Source organism: Netta rufina, assembly GCF_964035555.1.
Source record: "Netta rufina genome assembly, chromosome: 3".
Classification (NCBI taxonomy): Eukaryota; Metazoa; Chordata; class Aves; order Anseriformes; family Anatidae; genus Netta; species Netta rufina.
In genome coordinates this window covers 19,356,301-19,377,020 of record NC_140125.1, presented here as the reverse complement: position 1 = coordinate 19,377,020, position 20,720 = coordinate 19,356,301, and the positions used below count along the sequence as shown (strand labels likewise).

The 20,720-nt window shown below is 36.5% G+C and overlaps 1 protein-coding gene across 5 annotated transcripts in view; it reads right to left on the bottom strand.

Annotated features, from left to right (window-relative positions):
* CDC42BPA (CDC42 binding protein kinase alpha) overlaps positions 1-20,720 on the bottom strand; it is a 150,023-nt gene that overhangs the window by 79,387 nt on the left and 49,916 nt on the right. For all 5 annotated transcript variants that reach the window (XM_084284371.1, XM_084284372.1, XM_084284373.1 and 2 more), the window contains exons 5-6: positions 19,937-20,032; positions 17,218-17,366 (exon numbers count right to left, since the gene is read on the bottom strand). In XM_084284371.1, the coding sequence (XP_084140497.1) occupies positions 17,218-17,366; positions 19,937-20,032 (245 nt within the window). The remainder of the gene's footprint in view (positions 1-17,217; positions 17,367-19,936; positions 20,033-20,720) is intronic.

Genomic DNA, 20,720 nt, shown 5'->3' with positions numbered 1-20,720 from the left:
TTAAAAGCAGACATCAATGGTTATAATTATCCACTCTTACAAATAGAAACATCATTGTTTGCCAAGTTACCTCCTCAAAAAAAAAAAAAGAAATATAACCAAGATCTTGTCAGAATGCCTGGACTTTTTATCCAAAACTCCTTGAAAACACAGGGCTACCCCTAGTCAGAACATAAGTTCCGCAGTTTATTTCACTCCCTTCTGTAGTTTCAGGAAGATTTTTCTTCCACACACCTCCTCTTCTCACACAGAAATACTGCAACCACGATAACAAAAAAGGAAAACATTTGGTTTTGGCAGCATCCCAATGAAATGAGAAAATTTGGCGTCTGTAAAGTTTTTGTGAAGGTATTCAGCAATGCCATACTGACAGCCTGCTTTAGATATGCAGAGTGAAACAGCTGGTGACCTGCCATCAAGAACCCTAGTCAATTAATTGCTTCATTTTTATTTATTTTTTTTTCAGTCAAATCTACAGGCAGTAATGTCCAGGAGCTTATTTCTTTCATCTATTACTCTCTGCCAGATTATATCAAAGTTGCCATATTCTACCAACAAAATTTTATCCAAATTCTAGTGAGCAAAACTAGAAATATGTTCCACCTGGCAATGTGAACTGAGACAAATTAGATTGAACTGCTGGCAGTTATTCTTTAGTAATCTCAGTAAGATTGCACAAGAGAACAGCCTAAGAAAACTGGAATATGTTGTACCTCATTAACCATTCCTCTTATCAAGACTCCGCTGTGTGCCTTCTCCTAAACAGATACCCCTCCAGCTTTGGGTGGAATCCTGAATGTTATTATTTCTATTGAATTCAAAATAATGTAAGTAATTTTGATCACAACCTTATTGTTTACATAGCACTCAAACAGCTGTATCATGTTTTTTATAGTAAACTAAACCTGCTTCCTGTAAAGCTGACAAACTAAACCTGGGAATTTAAAAAGATGTAGTAGCCATGCACATCGCCTTGAAAACTATAGGAATAGTCAGATTAAACGCTTTAAGATTCAAGTCTTAATAAGCAAAGAAAGTACATGAAAAAATAATAAGAAGAAATGCTATAAACAATCTTATTTTGAACTTGCAATGATGTGGTTCAGGGTTTGTTTTTTTTTTTCTTAAGCAGTGTCTTAATACTGTAAAATGTCTTTATTTTCTCATTAAGTTTTGATAATAAGTAATTATGTATGTGTTGTTCCAGGAACATCCAGTAATTTACCTCTGCTAAAGAAATCTCACTACTCTCTGCGGGAGATGATTCAGCCCAATCTCATTAAAGTCAGTGGACAGACTCCCATCAATTACTAGGACAGCTGAACTAAACCGATATGATAGAAGTTTAGATCTGACATACAGCCATACTTACCGATCAGTGTGTGCAGTTTTACATTTATACTGCTGCACACCCTAACCAACATTTATTCTTAGTAATATTACAAAACTAAATGATAGACAATGTAGAAATTAAAGTTACATGTACTAGATGCAGAACGTTCACTAGCAAAAAAACTTAATTGACAACACATGTGAAGAAATTGTACAAGCATGCCTACTTCAGCAACTCATGGTTTCATCAACCATCACAGACAGAATCAGGTACTGAACCCAAACTTACTTAGTTTCAGAGTATGTTTTGTGACAAAGAATATTTTTCAAATCTTTAAACCACCTTGAGAGAAATTACCTTACTTTTGGTGAGCACAGAGGTTGCTGCTTTCCTCTTTTACTGCAAAGAATTTGCACCCCAGACTTGAAGTATAACAAACAAAAAGAAGGCAGATTGCTATCCACACTGAGCGTGGGCAGCACAAGCAGTATTTCAATGAAAGATCCTTAGATTAGACATTAGGAAACACTTTCATAATAATGACAATACCACACTGTAACAAATTGATTAGGGAAATTTCACCATATCCATCACAGTATTTTTTTAAGAACTGGTTAGACAAATATCTACCAAGAGTGGTTTTGCTATAGCTTGATCTTGCCTTGCAGCAGAGGAAAAGTATCAGACAGACCTCTCAAAGTAACCTCCCAGGCCTTTTCTCTACAGATCTACATTGCTCCAAGTTCTGCCACTCTGACAAGTCTTCTGGATGCAGTATTTACTTTACTGTGTTTATTCAGTATATACCTCATTGTATCCATTACCCTTTATGAATTTCAAATCCTAATAAAGGAAATAATAACAAACAACAGGGAATGAGTACATCAGCCAACAAATATAGATCTTGAGTTTGTTCAGGCACTGATACTCATTCCTAAATGCTTGAACTGAGTGGAGTTACTGGCATATAAATATATGCTGCACCACATAGCATTACAATGTCCTAACATTTTTAACCTAGAAAAAAATATCTCCCTGTGACCTTTATATATATGCATTTGCTTTAAAATAATGCATATCTCAAAAATGATAACAGCTCTAAAATATAGATAATTGTTTTGAAAAGCTGCCTCTATCAAACTGTTTTTCTTCTTCTCAGAAAGAAAAAGTCATTTGAAATATTCTTTTTGATTAGTACTTGGCAGCTACATACTTCCCGTAGTACTATCATCCAAAATGCTAAGCAGCTATCGGAACCAGATACCCAGGGAGAAAACTCACATCCAGTTAGGCACCCTAGTCAAGTATTTTGAAGAGGTGTCAGGGTAAAGTCACCTGTATGTCTATTATTTCTATTTCTTGTCAGCTTTATAAACTAAAGCAAGAAAGATGGTAGGTCATTTTAGAAACATTTTCAATTTAGTACCTTACAATGCTGATTTACACATGTTGTTTTAAACATCTATGAAACAAAACTGTAAGAGCCATAGGCATTAGCAGAATGCCAATTCCTTATGGCAGACAAGCAAGGGCCCAACAGGAACTGATATCCAATGCATCCTGAAACCGACCAAACTTCATACAAAAGAACACAGAAGCCAAGAAACTTCCTAAAAGTTGTGTGGTTGATCAAAAAACTTGTTGGGGTTAAAACACATATAGAATTTAATGTTTAATTCATTGATCTTGTAAATAATAGTGTTGTTAAGTAGTAACTCATGCATAAAAACACGAGAGCTTTGCACTGTAATTTTCAGGGAATTGTAATAGTTTAAAATAGCTTTTTCTGAGGATCTTTCAGGATGCAGAAAATTCCAGGCACAAGCACAGGAGTTCTGAAAGATGTGCAAACAAAACATGGAAGAAAAAACAAGACTTTCATTTTTTTTAAATCACCGAGATGCTAAATATTCAACCATAGCAAGACACGTACTTCCCAGTTCTAGTGGCTCAAGATACTTTATCCTCAGTTTTAGCATCTTTAGCCTCAGTTTTAGTAACTTGAGCATTTTTGCACTGGAAATTCCAATTCATAAAACAAATATTGGCAAAGCATTTCTCTCTCTCTAAATTCTGCAAGGATATGACAGGTAAAAAGACAAAATTGTTTTGATCATGTCTTAACATTTAATAGTAGACAAGCTTATAGAAGTAGTTCAAATGAAAAACTTCCTTTTGCTGCTCCAAAGCCTAACAAACACACCGCCCCTTCTTATCACAGAACGCTCAGCAACCAAGGTCAGTCTTTGACACTGATGACACTGTGAAGATAAATGCTGGCAAGACTGGCCTCAAGGCATTAGATAATACCAAAGTAGTTGCCTTCCATACCACTGCTCTTTTGCACATACTTTCTCTGCGGAAGAATTGTACCACAGGGGACTCATCTCCTCATACTTCAGCTCAGGAGTCTGCAGCTGCAGCAGGGCAGAGCTCCCAGGTCTCCTCTTTGCATCTCAGCACTATTGCTCTGTTACCCCAAAACAAGGGTCTTTATTTAACACAGGCATTTCAGGAAGACTCGACACTTGGTACCAGACCACATTAAGGGATCAGCTAGCTGCTTTACTCTGTTGAAACACAGCATCATCATATGGTTAGTCTCTGGCATCAGCTACAGCCACAGCCTCCCCCGATATCTCTTATTTTTCTTAATGGAGGACTCTGTCCTTAACCTGGCTAAACAGTTAGTCCTATTGAGACTCACTGAGTCAACTTAATGAGCAAAGGAAAACAAGAAAAGCTCTTTGGTTTTTGTTTATTTCAAACAAACAAACAAACAAACAAAAAACAGTAGCAATGTAAAACTTAGAGTGAGGTAATAAAATAGGTGGAGTTTGTTGAAAATGCAAACTAGGCACTATTCTGGCCTGGACTACTTATTTGAACCTTGTATTCAAGCGCATGGCCTACATTTCTCACCCAAAATAACACACTCCTTAGTTAAACTGCCTATATTTTTTTTCTCTAACTATATGTGTCCTATTTATTATTATTATAAACAAGCTTAGGAATAGACAGGCAACAAAACCGAGTACATCCAGTAAGAAAAGGATTTAAGTCAGGTTTGTTCGCTTATTGATGGTTTTGCAGAACCCACTTCCCAGCAGGAGGTTGCAAAGTGGGTGTTTAAATCATACCTTGGTGTAACTAAACAACTTCGCCTATGCTGAAAATGCAACAACAACTTGAAATCGAGGAACCTCTGGGAAAAAAAAGTGATGGGAGGGAGCAGACTGGCATCTAGCATGCTGCCTACAGGTGTGGGGCCCTGAAGAAAAAAGCTGTTTAAAATGGGCTGTGAACCACAAGTTTTGCCACAGTGGGCTACATACTAATTGCGAAGGAGAAGCTGGAAACCTTGAATTTACACAGCATTTAGAAAACCAAACAAACGAAGGTTTGATTTCTCCATCTCTAACTGTCGTTCTTCCAGTTTTCTAATAAACTACTACTACACGCAGTGGAGTACCTAGCTGAGGGCACTCAGGATTTTTGCATCTCTAATCTGCCCAGCTGTCACAATGCTTTTTTTGGATCTAGTCATTCTGCTAATAGTTTCACATTCCTCAACAGAAACTGCACACCAGTGACATTCATCAGAGAGGAGGACCATTTGAGTCAACACTTGAGAGAATGATGCCCTTCACCTTTGAATCCAAAGCTGCATGGATATGGAGGTGTAACACTGGTCATTTAATAGAGAAATAACTATCACACCAAGCATATTCAATAATATTTAACACAGCTTGCTCTTTTGGTGACAGTCTATTAGGTGGATACTTAAACATACTTAGTAAATACAAGCTGCTTTGCATGAATGGATAGAAAGAATTTTCATTGACCACCAAACTTAAAATATTAAGGTTTATTCCCTTAAGATTTCAATGTAATTGCAATGGAATACTAAGCAGCTTGCTTGGATTCTGTGAGCTTCAGTTGACAGAGCTATTTCTGAGTTGCTGAACCATATCCTTTTGTATCATTCTACACTTTTCTTCCAAAATGTAGGAATAAAAATAAAACTACAATTTAAAAATATCTGGAAAAGACTGTATTTTTTCCACATTTTGCCATCTCCATTTTATTGAATTCCATTTTGGCTCCTAAGAACGTAAGTAAACAGATTAAGAACTCCGCAACCACAGCCAAGCAGCATATTCTGAAGATTAAAAAATTAAAGTCTGCTAAGTAAGGCTAATTCATGTCAAAGCTTTTAGATTTCTAATAGTATCATGAGTTACTGGAGGGTAAAGGAGTAGAAGAAGTAAGCTCCTTAAGAATGTTATGTCCATCTGTGAGTGCCATCTGTCAAAGACATCCTGAAAGGGGAGGCTGCAGAGGAATCCAGAATATCCCCAGCTGTTATACTGCAAATTACTACCTATGCTAGAATATGTTGATACATATTTCTAGGCAGATAAATGCTTTCTTTCCTTTTGATGCTCATTTTGGATTCATGATCTCTGCTCTCTGCATTTCAGTACAAGCACACATCATCTCTGAATCATCTGATCATATTAAATAATTCTAAGAATAAACCAGACAACCGAAACTCAGGACGTTATTGTTTTTCACAATGACACTCCAAAAACATTTTTCATGTATTTTTAAAAATGCACTGATGATACCAAGAAAGTAATTAACTGAAGAAATCTCACTCGAAAGCTGTTAGGACAATATAACAATTTTTAATATAGATCTTTATAAATATGTATCTGTATCGAGAAATATGTGGTGGCTTTGTTTTTATTTTTAATTATCACAGATACCTGTAAGTACCCGGAGCTGAAGCAAGCTGCTAGCTGCAAATCACTAGAAAATTTCTGGAACTGATAAGAAACAAAATACCTGCTGGGTCCATACTGCATCCCACAGCAAACCAAAAGTTTTTCTATCTTCCTCCAGGAATAAACACACAGGTATAAATACATCAAGAATTATGGAAAATGGGGTAAAGGGAGGTCTGTACAGAAATGAGTTTTGAGATCACCGAATGCCTTTCATTTTCCCAAAGGAAGAATATACAGCCTTAATATAAGGTTGATCTGATCCCTCTCCTCTCCATTTACTTGATCAGCAATAAAAATTGCAACGAAGCTATAAAAACATATTAAAGGGGAGTAACTGTTTCTTAGCCTTGAATTATGCAAAGTAAACCCTGGATGCTAAAAAAAACACTTTGTTTTACAATGAGAAGAAAACCAATTCCATCCTGAAAGAATACATATATAAATCACACATTTGCCATTGCTGTTAGAAGTATGTGAAGAAGCAGTTATATGCTATACATTTTACTGCTCTTACCCCAGGCCACTATGGCTTTAGATTTCACATATTTCACAAATTTTTGAAGGACTGCCTAGCAGAAAGAAGGATGTTTCAGAAAACACCACCACTATGCAACTATTTGAATGTGCTGCACAGACCTTTTGTTTTCCTCTTTCTTCATCCAATAAGGATTTGCTCAGTAGTTAAAGACATACCCACGATTCCTCTTTCTCAACACAAGCCAGTGGTGTTCAAAATAGCTACCTAGAAAAAAAGGGGGGTGAGAGGAAAAGCCACAAAAAAATAAAAGACAAACCATGGCTTTTCCAAACACGTCTTCTACTTAACCTATATACTGTTAATTTAGGGCACGGTTAAGTGCTAACAGGAAAGAAGATTCCTTCTGAGTGAGCAAGTAAAAAGTAGAACAGTGTGGAGCAACGAAGCTACTACTGCTGAAATAATAATTCCTATTGCTCCCCCACAACTTCCTTATGTTCTTTACTGTATTGCAAGCATGGCACTATATTTATTACCTTCTAGTTATCTGTAAAAAATAAACTGTTTGAGGAATTCTACTTACAAGTTGTTAAAAACAACAAAACATGCTGCAGTTAAATACAAGAAATGTGAAGTGACTTGTTTTTAAGTACAGATAAAGAGAGTGAAGAGCACATGTGAATGCAATCTTAAACGTTGTGTGTGGAAAGAAGAAAAGAGAGACTGGTAAGGAATCTTCTCACTCAAAAGTCCTACCCTGACAGGTGATACAGAGTATTTTTTACATTATTTGACACGAGTCTTCCAGCTCTGCAGAGCTAATTAAATGAGAAAAGTGTGCAGTTTTATTTTTTTCCCAGGGGGATCCTGAAGTAGGAACAGAAGACTCACTCCCTAGAAGTCTCCTGTGCCAGTCTGAAAAACAATTTTACCACTTCTTGATTTTTTTTCTCTTATTTTGCTAATTTGAGACAGTGTGGGTGCTTTCATTTTGACAATAAAACTGCATTCAAAGTAACAGACCTTTATGATTTAGATTTCACTTTATCTCCTCACACTCATGGTCTGTTCCACCCTGTCTGCTTCTCACACTTCTTCTCAATCTCTTTTGTATGAGACTGAGGCAAAGATTCATCTGACTAGGGTAGATCAAGCAAAATGGGATTGCCTTTCTCTTATCTCAAGCAACTCCCATGCTGGGTCAGTTGTTTTCCCTTCAGAATGTTCCTTGCACTGAGTGGTAGTGGCATAATGCACCTGCACCCCAAGTTTCACGACTAAATAAATTGTTGTGTTTATTTTTTCCCTTAGAAAGACCAATTCCCTAATTTTTCTTTGCTCTACAGAACAAACACATATGGAAGCAGAATGAATAGAGGGCATAAAACAGTAAATGAGAGGCTGTGACCCACTGGAGAGATGTGTTTTAAATTCCTACCAAGACTGTTGACAAAATTATTTTAATAACAATTTGATTAATATTTTTTCTACCATGTTTTTTCATATTCAGTGCCATAAAAGCCACTAACTGCCTAAGTAAGAAGTTTGACAGAAGAATTTTGAAGCCTTTAAAATGCTGAAAAGAAGCATCCTGTGCAGCCAGCTGAATGGTGAAGTGATAAAAGATTGAACCAAATTTGCTGGAGCACAAAGGAAAATCAGAAGCCTGCAGCTCAGTGATAACTATGGAAACTGATACATGGTCCGTCATCTGTAGATCAACAGAATGTGTATTCAGAAGTTACAGTGAGAAAATATAGTAGGAAACAATACACTTCATAGCACAGCTATGATTTTCTTTTCATTATTAGATTAAAACATTATTGATTTGATACACCTAAATTACGCGTGTCGTATTAAAGATATTCAAATAAATAACTGCTGCTACTAAATGAAAGCCGTGGTTGAATTCATATTTTTAAAAGGAAGTCAGAGAATATCGACTTCAAACTGACAGCTATTCAGGAATACTCAAAAGTACTAAAAAGAAAAAAACCACACCACCACAACTCTCAGAAGTCACTTGTATTTTCAACCCCTTTTTGCTTCCCTCACTCTAATGCTTGTTTACCTTCTCATATCCTCCTCCACTTAAATAGCTAGTCACTTGAGGATCAAAGGTGCTATTTTCAGACACTTAACCTGCAGTTAATCTCACTGTTGCTTGTCTTTTAAGTGGAGTTAGATGTCTACTGTGCACCTATGGGCTACAAAGGAGAATGGCAGTAAGTCCTTGTTTATATGTAACGTTACAGAAAGTTCATGCCAGTTCTGAAATACACAAGTAGGTTTAGCTAGTTTTGACATTTGTTTTTTATAGAGTGGATTGATATTTTAACTTATGGGACTTGATTAATGTCTGTATTAATCATTCTTCTCTGGCTGAGACTCAGGCACTGCTTTCCTCTCTCTGGAAAATAAATTGAAGCACAAATTCTTTAGAACAGGGAACAGCAGTTCAGGACTTAAACTTATTAAAACTGCACGTAAGCAGAGCTAATCAAAAGCCTTCCTCGGACATATGTGATGTATCTGAACTGCTTCAGGTACAAGTCTGAGTATAAAACAACACATCTTAATAATTACAAACTAAACATCCTGGAAGACTTTTCTTACTTTCAAAAGCATGGAGTCAAAGATCATTCATAATTGGTGCCTGTGCCTCAGCTCTAAGCAGAAAGGGGTTTTCTCGTGTCACCAGCCACACAGCTTCCAGCAGGGTGTCTATTTTAACAACAGAAAAGTTTTTCCACAGTTCTCAACATTATCAACATCATTACCAAAACATTCTGAGAAAACAATACTTCCTGCAAAAGTTCGCAGAGTTACATACATGCCTAATGCTATTTTTTTGTTGTTGTTTTCACTGATTTAACGAAAAATATTGGAAAGCAAAGGACGCTGTTTAAATATTGAAATTTTAGTACTCAACTTCAGATGATCTGTTACAAAAAATATAAACAACTGGATATTTGATTCCTTCAATATATGAAAAAGCTGCCTAAAATGTCTACCTAAATTATCTTCTTTCTTCTCATGTGTCTGGAGCTGAAGAGTATACAGCCTACATAGTACTAGGACATGTAGTAGTTCTGTCCTGCTATAGTGTAGTAGTAAATGCCTGGCATTTAATTTCTTCTATATAATAATATATAAAAAAAAAAACAAACAACAACAAACAAACACATTGATATTTGAATGGAAACACAGGGAAACGGTCTCAAATTGTGGCAGGGAGGGTTAGATCGCACATTAGGAAGAATTTCTTCACAGAGAGGGTAGCCAGGTATTGGAATGGGCTGCCCAAGGAAGCGAAGGACTCCCCACCCCTGGAGGTATTGAAGAGAGGTGTGGACATGGCACTAAGGGAGACGGTTTAGTGCTGGAACTCAGCAGGTCATGCTGATCTACTGAAATTGAATTGAATTTATTGAAAATCAGTGAGTTACAATGGCAGTAATACCACTATTTCCTACTGCATGTGGAAATGTTAAGGATATCCCCCAAGAGCTAATAAAGAAATCCTGAACAGCGTGAACATCACAGCACCTGAATCAATAAAGGTTTTTATACAACTTTTCAGATAAAACTCCACACGTTCCTGCTTCCCTAACCCCAGCCATGAAGCCGTCCACAACTGAACGAAGCATGACCACACTCAAGCATTTGCTTTGTAAACAGTGTTCTAATTTGCAGGATCTTAAGTGACCTATTTTTTCCTCAAGTAAGAAGTTAAAAGCTAGTAACAGTTTGTCATTATTGCAAAGGAGCTTGGGGTAGAATCTTCTAACAAAAGAACAGCTCTTCTGAAAATGTACCATCAGGGAAACGCTTACTGTAGAACAGCATCAATGTACATAAGGTTATTTGGACCAATTCTTCCTTAAATGCCATTTCAAGAATCAGACTTCATGCAAGGATATTTTCATTTACTTAGAAGAGAAGGTAAAGAAGGATACCGCATAGAGTATTAGTAAATGAAAATTCAAGACACTGTGAAAGGAGATAGTATGAAATAAATACCGTGCTCACAAAAAGAGACAAAAACAAAATAGAAAGTTTGTAGAATACAAAAGATGAGGCAGTTAGTCTACTTCTAATAAAACAAAAGACTTGAGAATAAGGAAGACTCCCTCCATCACACAACTGCCATCCTCATTTCTGCCTGCATCATTCTTAGCTTTCTAACCAAGGACAAAATAACTGACAACATTAGTCACTAAATCTATATCCTAAGTCACCAAGCAATGAATTAATTACACCCTCCAAAACACAGTCACCAGGACTAAAAATTCAGAATCAAGAAAAATGTTTTTGTCCTACTTTCCTGCTGTTGATTCTGGATATCACAGCATGTAGGTGTAGAAAATATTTCTAGGTCAGAAATACTCAGAAAAGAATGAGTGTAAAATTACAGCTTTTTTCTCTCTCTCTACATGTACAGCTTACCAACAGAAATCTTTGCCTTCAAAAGAAGTTTATCAAATTCTGAAAACACCTCCATCTTTGTAAGACACTGAAACAGACCTCAAATTAGAGCTACGTTAATTCTATCGCAGACAGTTTTCTTCTGCAAATACCACAAAGGTCAAATAAATTTTTATGCTAAAGGTAGTAAGCAGTATCTCTTGGGAAGTTCCACCACTTGGTAATCACTGAGCCTTGCTATAAACATTACTACTTGGAAGGCAAGGTTTTCAGGTTTTGTTTGTTTGCTTTTTAATATGGAGTAATTCAGTGGAAGAAATTTGGCTTTAAGAATTTTACCATTAAGACACAAAGTTAAAAAGGACCATTTTCAATCCAACTTTATTTTCTGTCCATCTCTCTCATTTTCACTTTTATCAGGGTTTTATACACTTTGACTTTGAAGCAACTGCAACCAGAAGATATACTAATCTACATTAAAAAAAGAAAAAATCTTCATCTAAACATTTCTGATTTTTGTATGAGTCTTTTCCTCTAATAAAGGCATAATTGTCAAGCTAAAAGACCTATGGGCGCTCATCAGAAAAACAAAACAAAACAGAAATAAAAACCAACAACAACAGAGAGATAAGCTCCTTGCATTACTGGCCTTCCTCAACTGGTAATAACCACAAATGTCCTTCCTTAGCAGGTAAATATCACACATGGAAGGGGAAAGGTTTATTTCTGGGGGTTCTGCAGCTATGTACATTTCAAATAACTACCTTTAAGATACTCTAGCTCCAGGATCTTTATGTGTCCTTTTTTTTTTTTTTTTTTAAATCTTAAAATTCAACAAATCTTCAGGTATCTTGAGTAGCACTCTTTGGTTGTACAGAAAAGAGTTGTAGCGTTATCACAGATTTTACTGGCAAGTCCAGCTTAAAATGATTCCCTCCTATTCTCTTTCTCTATCAGAGAGAGCGGAGGATTGACCCAGATTACAATGCAATGTTACTTACAGCTTGGACTGATGTCCTCATTCAGCACGCTGCACAGCCCCACAGCCCTTTGTTTCAGCAGAGCAGGAGCTTGGGGCTTGGGGAGAATGGAACAACAGGAGAAAAAAAGCTGAAGGTTTGTAGAAGTGCCTCTGCTGAAAGGACCACTCAGGACTACTACCACTTAAGGCCTGGTTTCTAAATTCCTTCCACTCGAGTAACACAGAATGCGGGCCTATACTAGCACATGGATCCATTACACAGATTTCACTTCAATTAATCCCATTAGACACAAAACTAAGAAACTGTTTAACTTCTACGTGATAGCACATGCAGCCTGACCCACTAGCCCTTTGCACATACACAGGTCTTTTACTTCAAATACTTCTCGTTCATCACAGTCTCCTCAGGAAGTCCTATCAACACATTCCAGTCAAATAACATTAGCCTCACAGTCCTCACCACAGACTGGGTGCTACCCTGAAGGGGTACTACGGGATTTTTGGGGTGTCATGGTACAAAATGAAAGCCCAATAGTCTGTGGAGATGGCCTTTGTTTCCAGCCCCTCCTTGGTGAAGAAATGGAGAGGAAACAGCCCAGACTCGTGGAGCTCTCCTACCTCTGTAAGCAAATACCTTACAAAGGAGCATGAGCTTACCAAATACTTACTAAAATAACTTTCTGTCCTGCAGTTTTCCATCCAAAACTGAACTGCAAAAATTCAAAGCAATGCATTCTAAGTAGACTATCAAAATACTCTGATGTTATTTTTTCCTTATTTTTCTAGCTTTTCCTTATTTTCCTAGCTTTCTCAGCACTTTGTAAGGACATCTTCATGGGTGTGTTTGACATTATGTCTGCTGCAAAGTTTGGTAAACACTTAAAATACGTTGGTGCTCTCTTTCAAACCCACAATTAGTGCTCACTTTACCAAGGCCAGAACGCTTGGCACATCGCTGTGCCAACTCAACTCCGACCAAATGCGCAATGCAGCTAACTCCATAGACGTGCTTTCCATCTCCACATTTTCCACTTCAGCAAATGACTGATCGGGAAAGATGGGATACACCCAAAACACAGAAAACCACTCATTCAGCAGCTCAAAAATGGATATGCTGGCACCGAAACTTATAGTTGAATGTGAAATGCATCCCCCCCAAAATCCTGGATTTCAGCTAACTATAGTAAATATTTCAAGAATGTCCCTAAGATGAATTTTAGCGACGACACACAGTAACTTGTTAGAAGTAAAACAAAGGCTGGCTTGATAGGGAATAGACAGTACTTTTACCCCTCTAGTGCATTTATCCCCTTATGTTCAGTGTTTTCCAGAAAGGATGTCACTTCCACGGAGAATTCAGTTGCTCTACATTTTAAGAGCTCAAATGTTCCAGTGAAGCCTGACATATTTCAGATATTGATACAAAAAAAAATGGAAAGAAAAGAAAAATAAATTTCTGGTGACTTAGGATGCTAAAATACTTCCCACTAAAAGACAGTAACAACTAGAAAACTAGAAAATTACTTCCAGTAGCAGCCAAGCCTTCTAAAGTCTTTTATACTTAAAAAGATTTAGGAAAGAATAAGCATTTACCATCTTGATTTCCACTTTTAAATAAACAGAGAGAAAGCCTGCCTTGCCATTCAAATAAGAATTGAGTTTAAAAAAAAATCTCCATTGTAGGAAAAAAATATTCCATTTGAAGTAAGTCAATATACCTAAAGTAAGAGTAACTACCTAGCTGAGAGAGTTTTACTTCAACATTCATCTGGATATTTGATAGTGCATGCAAATATAAAAACTTTTAACATATACCATAAGGAATTAAGCATTCCTAGTAACAACAAAACCTTGAAGCTGAAATTAGTGTTAATGCATGTAGAGTTTGAGGTGTGTTTGTTTTTGTTTTTTTTTTTTCCAGATGAAAATCAAAATATGGTGCTACAAATCTGTAAAAATAAAAGACAAATTGATGTTGATTCCAAATAAAAGTAACTTATTACCTTGTACAACACTACAATTTGCAGAAAACTAGCACAAGATAATATTTAACCTTGGCCTACAAGCAGGCATGATTTCATTATTTCAGCTTAGTTATTTAAGGTATCAGGGATAGTTAGAAACCTATCAAAGAAACTCCCAAGGAAGTCCTGTACTTGTGAGAGCTACACTGAAGTTCTTTCAATCTTGTTGTGAACACCTGCACATATACTTGGATGTGGTTACTTTCTACAACTAGTCTTGGAGCTGTCAATGTCCTATGGCAATGTCAATACTGGTGAATTTATCACAACAGGAAAAGCTAAGAAATACATTAAAGAAAACGCTGTTTTAACATCCTAAGCCATCGTTTAACTATCAAGTAAATTACTACATGATCTGTTCGCAGAAATTAATTGATCAGAAATTAATAATTATCAATGTTTCATGTTACGATTGACTTTATCTCAAAAACATTATGATTTATTTAAACTATTTATTTAAAAACCAGAGTAAAAAAAAAAAAAAAAAAAAAAGAATATCCCAGTGCTGATGTTATTTTCAGCTAGCTACTTTTCCCCTTGGTTCATTAGGTATCAGGAGACAGCTTCAAAAGCAATTTTTCTGTGCAATTCCACTAATACGTAGATTTTCATCTCCTTTCCATTGTCAATTCATCGCATAATCCCACAGAGCTAGTGCAGAAATGGCATTCAAATTTACAACTCCAAAACCTGAAACACAATTGAAGCAATTTTGTTTCATAATGCTGAGGTTGCTTGCATTTGAGGTTTGGTCAGCGTGTTTTAGGAAAGAAAAGTATCTTGCAGCATGTGACATCAGAGCAGTCTGCACACCAACTACCACTGCATTCAGTACTGCTCCCTGACAAAACAACCTGAAACAAAGAAGCGTTTAACAACTGAAAAGAGCAAAAGGTTGCACACTGCATGAGCAGAAATACATTTTTTAAAGCTATTAAAGTATTCAGAGTAAAGGAAAACTATCATCGAAGTACAACAGCGTATGGCTAACGTGAAAAATCTATCCTGAAAGAACTGGAACACTACAGAAAACAAAACAGCCTCTCTCACTGTATGAAAGGAAAAAAAAATCACTTGAAAGAAAAGTTCATTACCTCCAATTCAGCTCAAATCCTGATGTATATTGACTACTCATTACAATTACCACTACTACCATTATCCCTTGTTTTTAAGTGTTTTCCTTCTACTTCTCCTATGTCCTTCTCTGTGTGCAACAGGCTCCCAAGAAGGCTGTGGCCACCACACCTAAACTTTCACTACAATAGCATTTGTGAAATTTAGATGTTTTCTTTTCTTTTCTTTTTTCTTTTCTTTTCTTTTCATTTGCTTTAACAGTTGCAAACATCCTACTAATAGCGCAATGTGTCACATTTCAAAGGCTGATCATCTAACATATACTCAAATCCCCTTTACATTTTTTATTTTTGCAAAACATTCCCTTTTAAACAGGCATTGTGTTACAACGGTATTAGTGATGAAACATGCCAACTGCCTGTGCCAAGTGCTGAAGGGGCATTTTTTTGGTTTATAAATATGGGAACCTCACTGGCAAAGCTGCAAATGAAGCAACAAAGGACTGAGAATTCATAGGGACTTTTTTTTTTGTGAAACATTCAATAATAATAAATATGCAGGCATAATAGTATGTTGTTTTGAACCACAATGCTTCTTAACACTCTATCAGAACTTTACACCAACACCTATTTCACCTTGAGGACATTAACTATTTGAGGATGGAAGTATCATATCTACCACAGGTACAAAATATAGCAGTCTATGTATGTAGTACACGGGGTACACTTCACCTGGTAACAGAAGAGACAGTATCTCAACAGTTCACCCACAGACACATTTTAAAAGCTAGATGCGAAATAAAATTGAATACAAAAGCCTTTCACATTAGGTTCTAACTGAAGAAACGGTTTATCAGAAATATACATTTGAAATGTTCAAGATTCAAGAAAAACTCGAGGGAAAATATTCTGCTTAGGCTTTTCCACAAGGCATTATCACAAAGAACTCTTTATCAGGTCACCAGTTCTTCAACAGAACTAGCAGACTTCAAAATATTCCAGCAGAGCAATTTGCAGTTTAGCACCATCCCATATTAAAGCATTCTAATTATAGCTCTTTCGTGAAAAGCCACAATCTCAAAGGAGAGAAAACACAACTCAGTAACAAACCAAAGTCAACTACAATACATCTTTTGGACAAAAACAAACTAACAAAACACACACACCAAAAAAAAAAAAAACACAAAGTAACACCAATCAGACAAATGAGAACAGGAAAAGAAGGAATGGCCAGTACAGACTCTGATTAAGGAGAATAAATGGACATATCAGAAGAGTTCATTCTGCCTGGTTAATGAACCAGCTTAAACAATTGTGAGTTATTCTCCTGGTTTCTGCCAGAACAAAATAAATTTATTCAGAGTATATTTAAAATTTTAGCCTCTTATAAGGTAATCTTTGCTCTGCACACAAGAATCACCACAGAATTCTGCAGAGATGACGCACTAAAGAAAAGATGATGCGAGCCTTATGGAAAAAGCAATTATGGCCTCCAAATATGCTAGACACGAATAACATAACATTTTCCTTTGAACAAAATATATTATTTTCTGATATACCAATGTAAATATAAAGTACCACAATTTAAGTACCTATTTAGAAAAATGTTATCACTTTGTTTTAAAGATAATTTGATCAAGTCCAAAAGAAAATGGTGGGGGGAGGGAGGGGGGAGAAGAGAGGGGAGAATCCACTGCAGAACACACAATGGTGTGTTGGTGTGTTTTCAACTTTTTTATAGATTGAACCAATTTAACTAAGAAATAGAACCTGACCCTTAAATAAACCTGTTCAAAAATGGTCACGTTTCAGGAAGAGGTTTCTAGTCTTGCTGTTATAAATGATGGATCATTTACTCTAACACGTGCCAATGCATAAGATTTAGCAAACACATTTGGATATTCATAAATGTCCTCATTCATGTCTTTGATCAGATGGTACAAGGTTATCAACAATACTCAACAACCACAAGATGGAGGCAGGTATGTTCCACCATGCTTACTATCATGGCAAATACTTGTTACTAGCATTAACTTTTTAATAGGAATTACCATTCCAAGTAACTCTCCCTAATTCCAACAGGAATCTGGAGCTCAAATTGCTTACCTGTGGACATAATGCAGCTGATGAACAGAATCAATAGCTATCACCATTTCAGCCAAATAGAAACGAGCCATATCTTCAGGTAGTCTGTCTTCAAACTTGCTGAGCAATGTAAGCAGGTCTCCTCCAACATAGTAATCCATAACCAGGTACTACGGAGTGGAAATGATGAGAAAACAAATGGGAAGAAAAACATATTGAGTGATTTTAGGACTTAAAAACTAATTGAAACATGAAAGATAACTTATTGCAAAAATTATCATGGGCATTACAAATGCTGAGATGCTCAGATGTTCCAAGAAGAGTAGCGGTTTTAACCTCATTTAAATATTTAACCTACTTGAGTATTTTTTCTTATTTATACGTATCCAAACAGTCAGCCTCATGACAAAACATTATCAGCTTCATTCACTGTCCCATCATCAAACAGTTATATTTAGATACTCAAAATGCCCTTTTAAAAACAGTATCCTTCAACTAAATGCAAAAGGCATAAAGGATTAAAGCACACACCTATGATAACCTCTGTTAATTAGGGATCTCATTTAGGAAATACAATATTCCAGGTTTCCCCTTCCCTTCTACTTACCATCTTCTTTTCCTATTATATAAATGATTTTGGAAAGTAAAATTTTTTTTAGACTACTCATAGATTAAAGCAAAAAGGGAGAGAATTCCAGTGGCTTATAGCATAATTCAGATACTATCGGCACTGCACACAATACAGGACCTGCCAACATATGATGGAAGACGTCACCTTCTCTAACTGATATCATGGAAGTAAACACTTTTGATTTCTGCTTTATTAATGAAGCATATAATGAAGCATGTCTGCCATTGGATCAGATGCAAAGACTTAAAAGAGCTCACAATCCTGCTCCGTTTTACTGTATTATGACAGAATGAACCCCCACGTCCTTTACAGACATGGTCAAAATGACTGGAAAGAAAAGTAGGAGCTCACAATGAGTATCTTTTTTATTTTAATTGTGGAACAGCAGCTGGAAAAGTAAATGAGAAAAAAAAAAATAAACTAAAATAAGATCGTTCTCTCAAGAGGGCCTGGTGAGAGTCGAGTGGAGTGAGCTGACTGCACAGCCAGTTCAGAACGGCAGCCAGCCACAGGAAGCCATCACTAATAACTGCGTGATGGCAGCGCGAGCGGCAGTCAGCTCCTGTGCTGAGAAGAGCACGAGGCTTGTGAGGTCCCAGGAAGAGTCTGAGGGGATTTCTGAGCCCCAACACTCTCAGGCTATGCCTCATGTGTTGTATTTGTGTAGGTGCTGGCCAGCAGGCAAACAGTCTCACCAGAGGGGCCAGCGATAGCCGGGCAAAGACAACTGATGGTATAAAATGGCAGGAAGCCGCATATAACCTATCCCTGGGAAGTGCCAGGGACCAGGGCCACAAGTGTGGACTTGTAAGACTATTTTTTTTAATTTTATTTTAATTTTCTTTTAGTAAAAAGCATATATAGAAGTTGCAAGCATATAGAGAAGTTGCAAGACTATGTCCTATTAGCAGACAGGAGATTCATTAGAAGATAAAGAACAGAAGCCGCTCAGTGCTCAGCAAAAATAGGAAAACCTGCAAGATTACAACAAATTCTAGCAGGCTGCTGCTGAATATATCATATTTTCTTTGTAATACTATTGATAGTTAAGACCAAAATTACGTAAAACATGAGATCTTATTTACTGTTCAAATTAATGAAGAATGAAACAGGTTGGGAGGTTTTTAGGACAACAGCTAGGCTCATAAATGCAGAGCCCTGTTTCTACATGAACTCCAGCAAAATCCATGGATCTCCAAAAGCATGGGAACTGACAGAACAGAAAGCAATATAGTGGCCAAAAAAATTTACAATTCTCCGTGATTCTGATAGCACGTTTTTATTGTAATAAATAAAAAAAATATGACTACACGTTAGATTTTTAAGAAAACATTAGAACTTACTAACAGTACAGATTCAAAAGCACAAAGCAATAAAAACCAAATAAACAAAATCTATCAATGTATAGTTGTTTACCTTTAGGGGCATAAGTATTACCAGAACTTTAATAACACAGTGAAAATATTTTGGTTGAGAAAGATTTCACAGAAAAACATGTTTTCTCTTATTATCTTCTTTTCGCAAGTCTGTCAAAATACTTGAAAAATAAGCAACATCGAATATTAAAGAGATACTTTCATCTACAGCTACAGCTTCCAATCTTACTTATTAAGACTTAGTGGCATTCTTCCTTGTTGGAAGAACATTTGTTTTATTACATCTTAGTGGTTTTAAATCTTCAAAAAAGCAAAGACCAATCAAAATGAATTGTTATTTCAAAAATCAGACAATTCCATATTTTAACTGTAAAGCTCCAATCAGCAATGTTAATCACATAAATAGAAAGCTTATGTCAGTAAACATGCTTTTATTAATCCAATTAAGCTAGAGGTGCAAATTATAAAAGGAAGTGCAGATAGATCCAAGTTTATCAATAAATTCAGAAACTTATCAATAAATGCAAAACAGTTTAGAAAACAAAATTGCATTCCTGAGATAGTAATTGCTAAAGTTTAAGTGTGTGACCACCCTCCATCCTTCATTATCTTATGCACAAACTTATAGGCGCTCACAAGGTTCAGAATACACAATTAATGAGCTATGTTTGTCTCTCATACCACAACTAAGAATCTGAATTTCTATTCATATATACTTAAGAGCAACACTCACTAAATAGTTTTCATCCTGGAATGCATAATGTAACGTTGTGATCCACTGGTTATCTCCATTCACTAATACATCTCTCTCTTCTCGAAAACATGCTGTCTGAAGGGGAGAAAAATAATTATTATAGGCTTTAAATAAAATAAACAAAAGCAAACGTTTTGCAATCTGGCTATTTAATTTTTAACATCACATTTGGAAAACAAATTCAAATCTCAGTTAAGAAGTCATTTCCTACAATCTCCAAACATGCCAAAATCTATGAAAAATTAGGTATCAGAAGAGTTCTAGGGGAACTATAGAGGAAGGACAACAGACATCATCTACCTGGACTTGTGCAAAGCACTTGACACTGACCCACATTATACCCTTTTCTCTAAATTGGAGAAATATGGATTTAATGGATGGACCACTCAGTGGGTAAGGCTAGATGGTCACTTCTAAGAGTTGTGGGTCAACGGCTCAGTGTCCAAGTGGAGCTCCTCAGGAGTCTGTAATTAGGACTGGCACTATTTACCATCTTTGTTGGTGACATGGACAGTGGGATCAAGTGCAGCTTCAGCAAGTTTGCTTACAACTCCAAGATGCGTGGTGCAGTCCACACACTGGAAGGAAAGGATGCCATCCAGACAGACCTTCACAGGCTTGAGAGGTGGGCCCACGCAAACCTCGTGAAGTTCAACAAGACCAAGTGTGAGGTCCTGCACCTGGGTCAGAGCAATCCCCAACACAAATACAAGCTGTGCAGAGAATGGATTGAAGGCAGCCCTGAGGCAGCCAACATACTGCT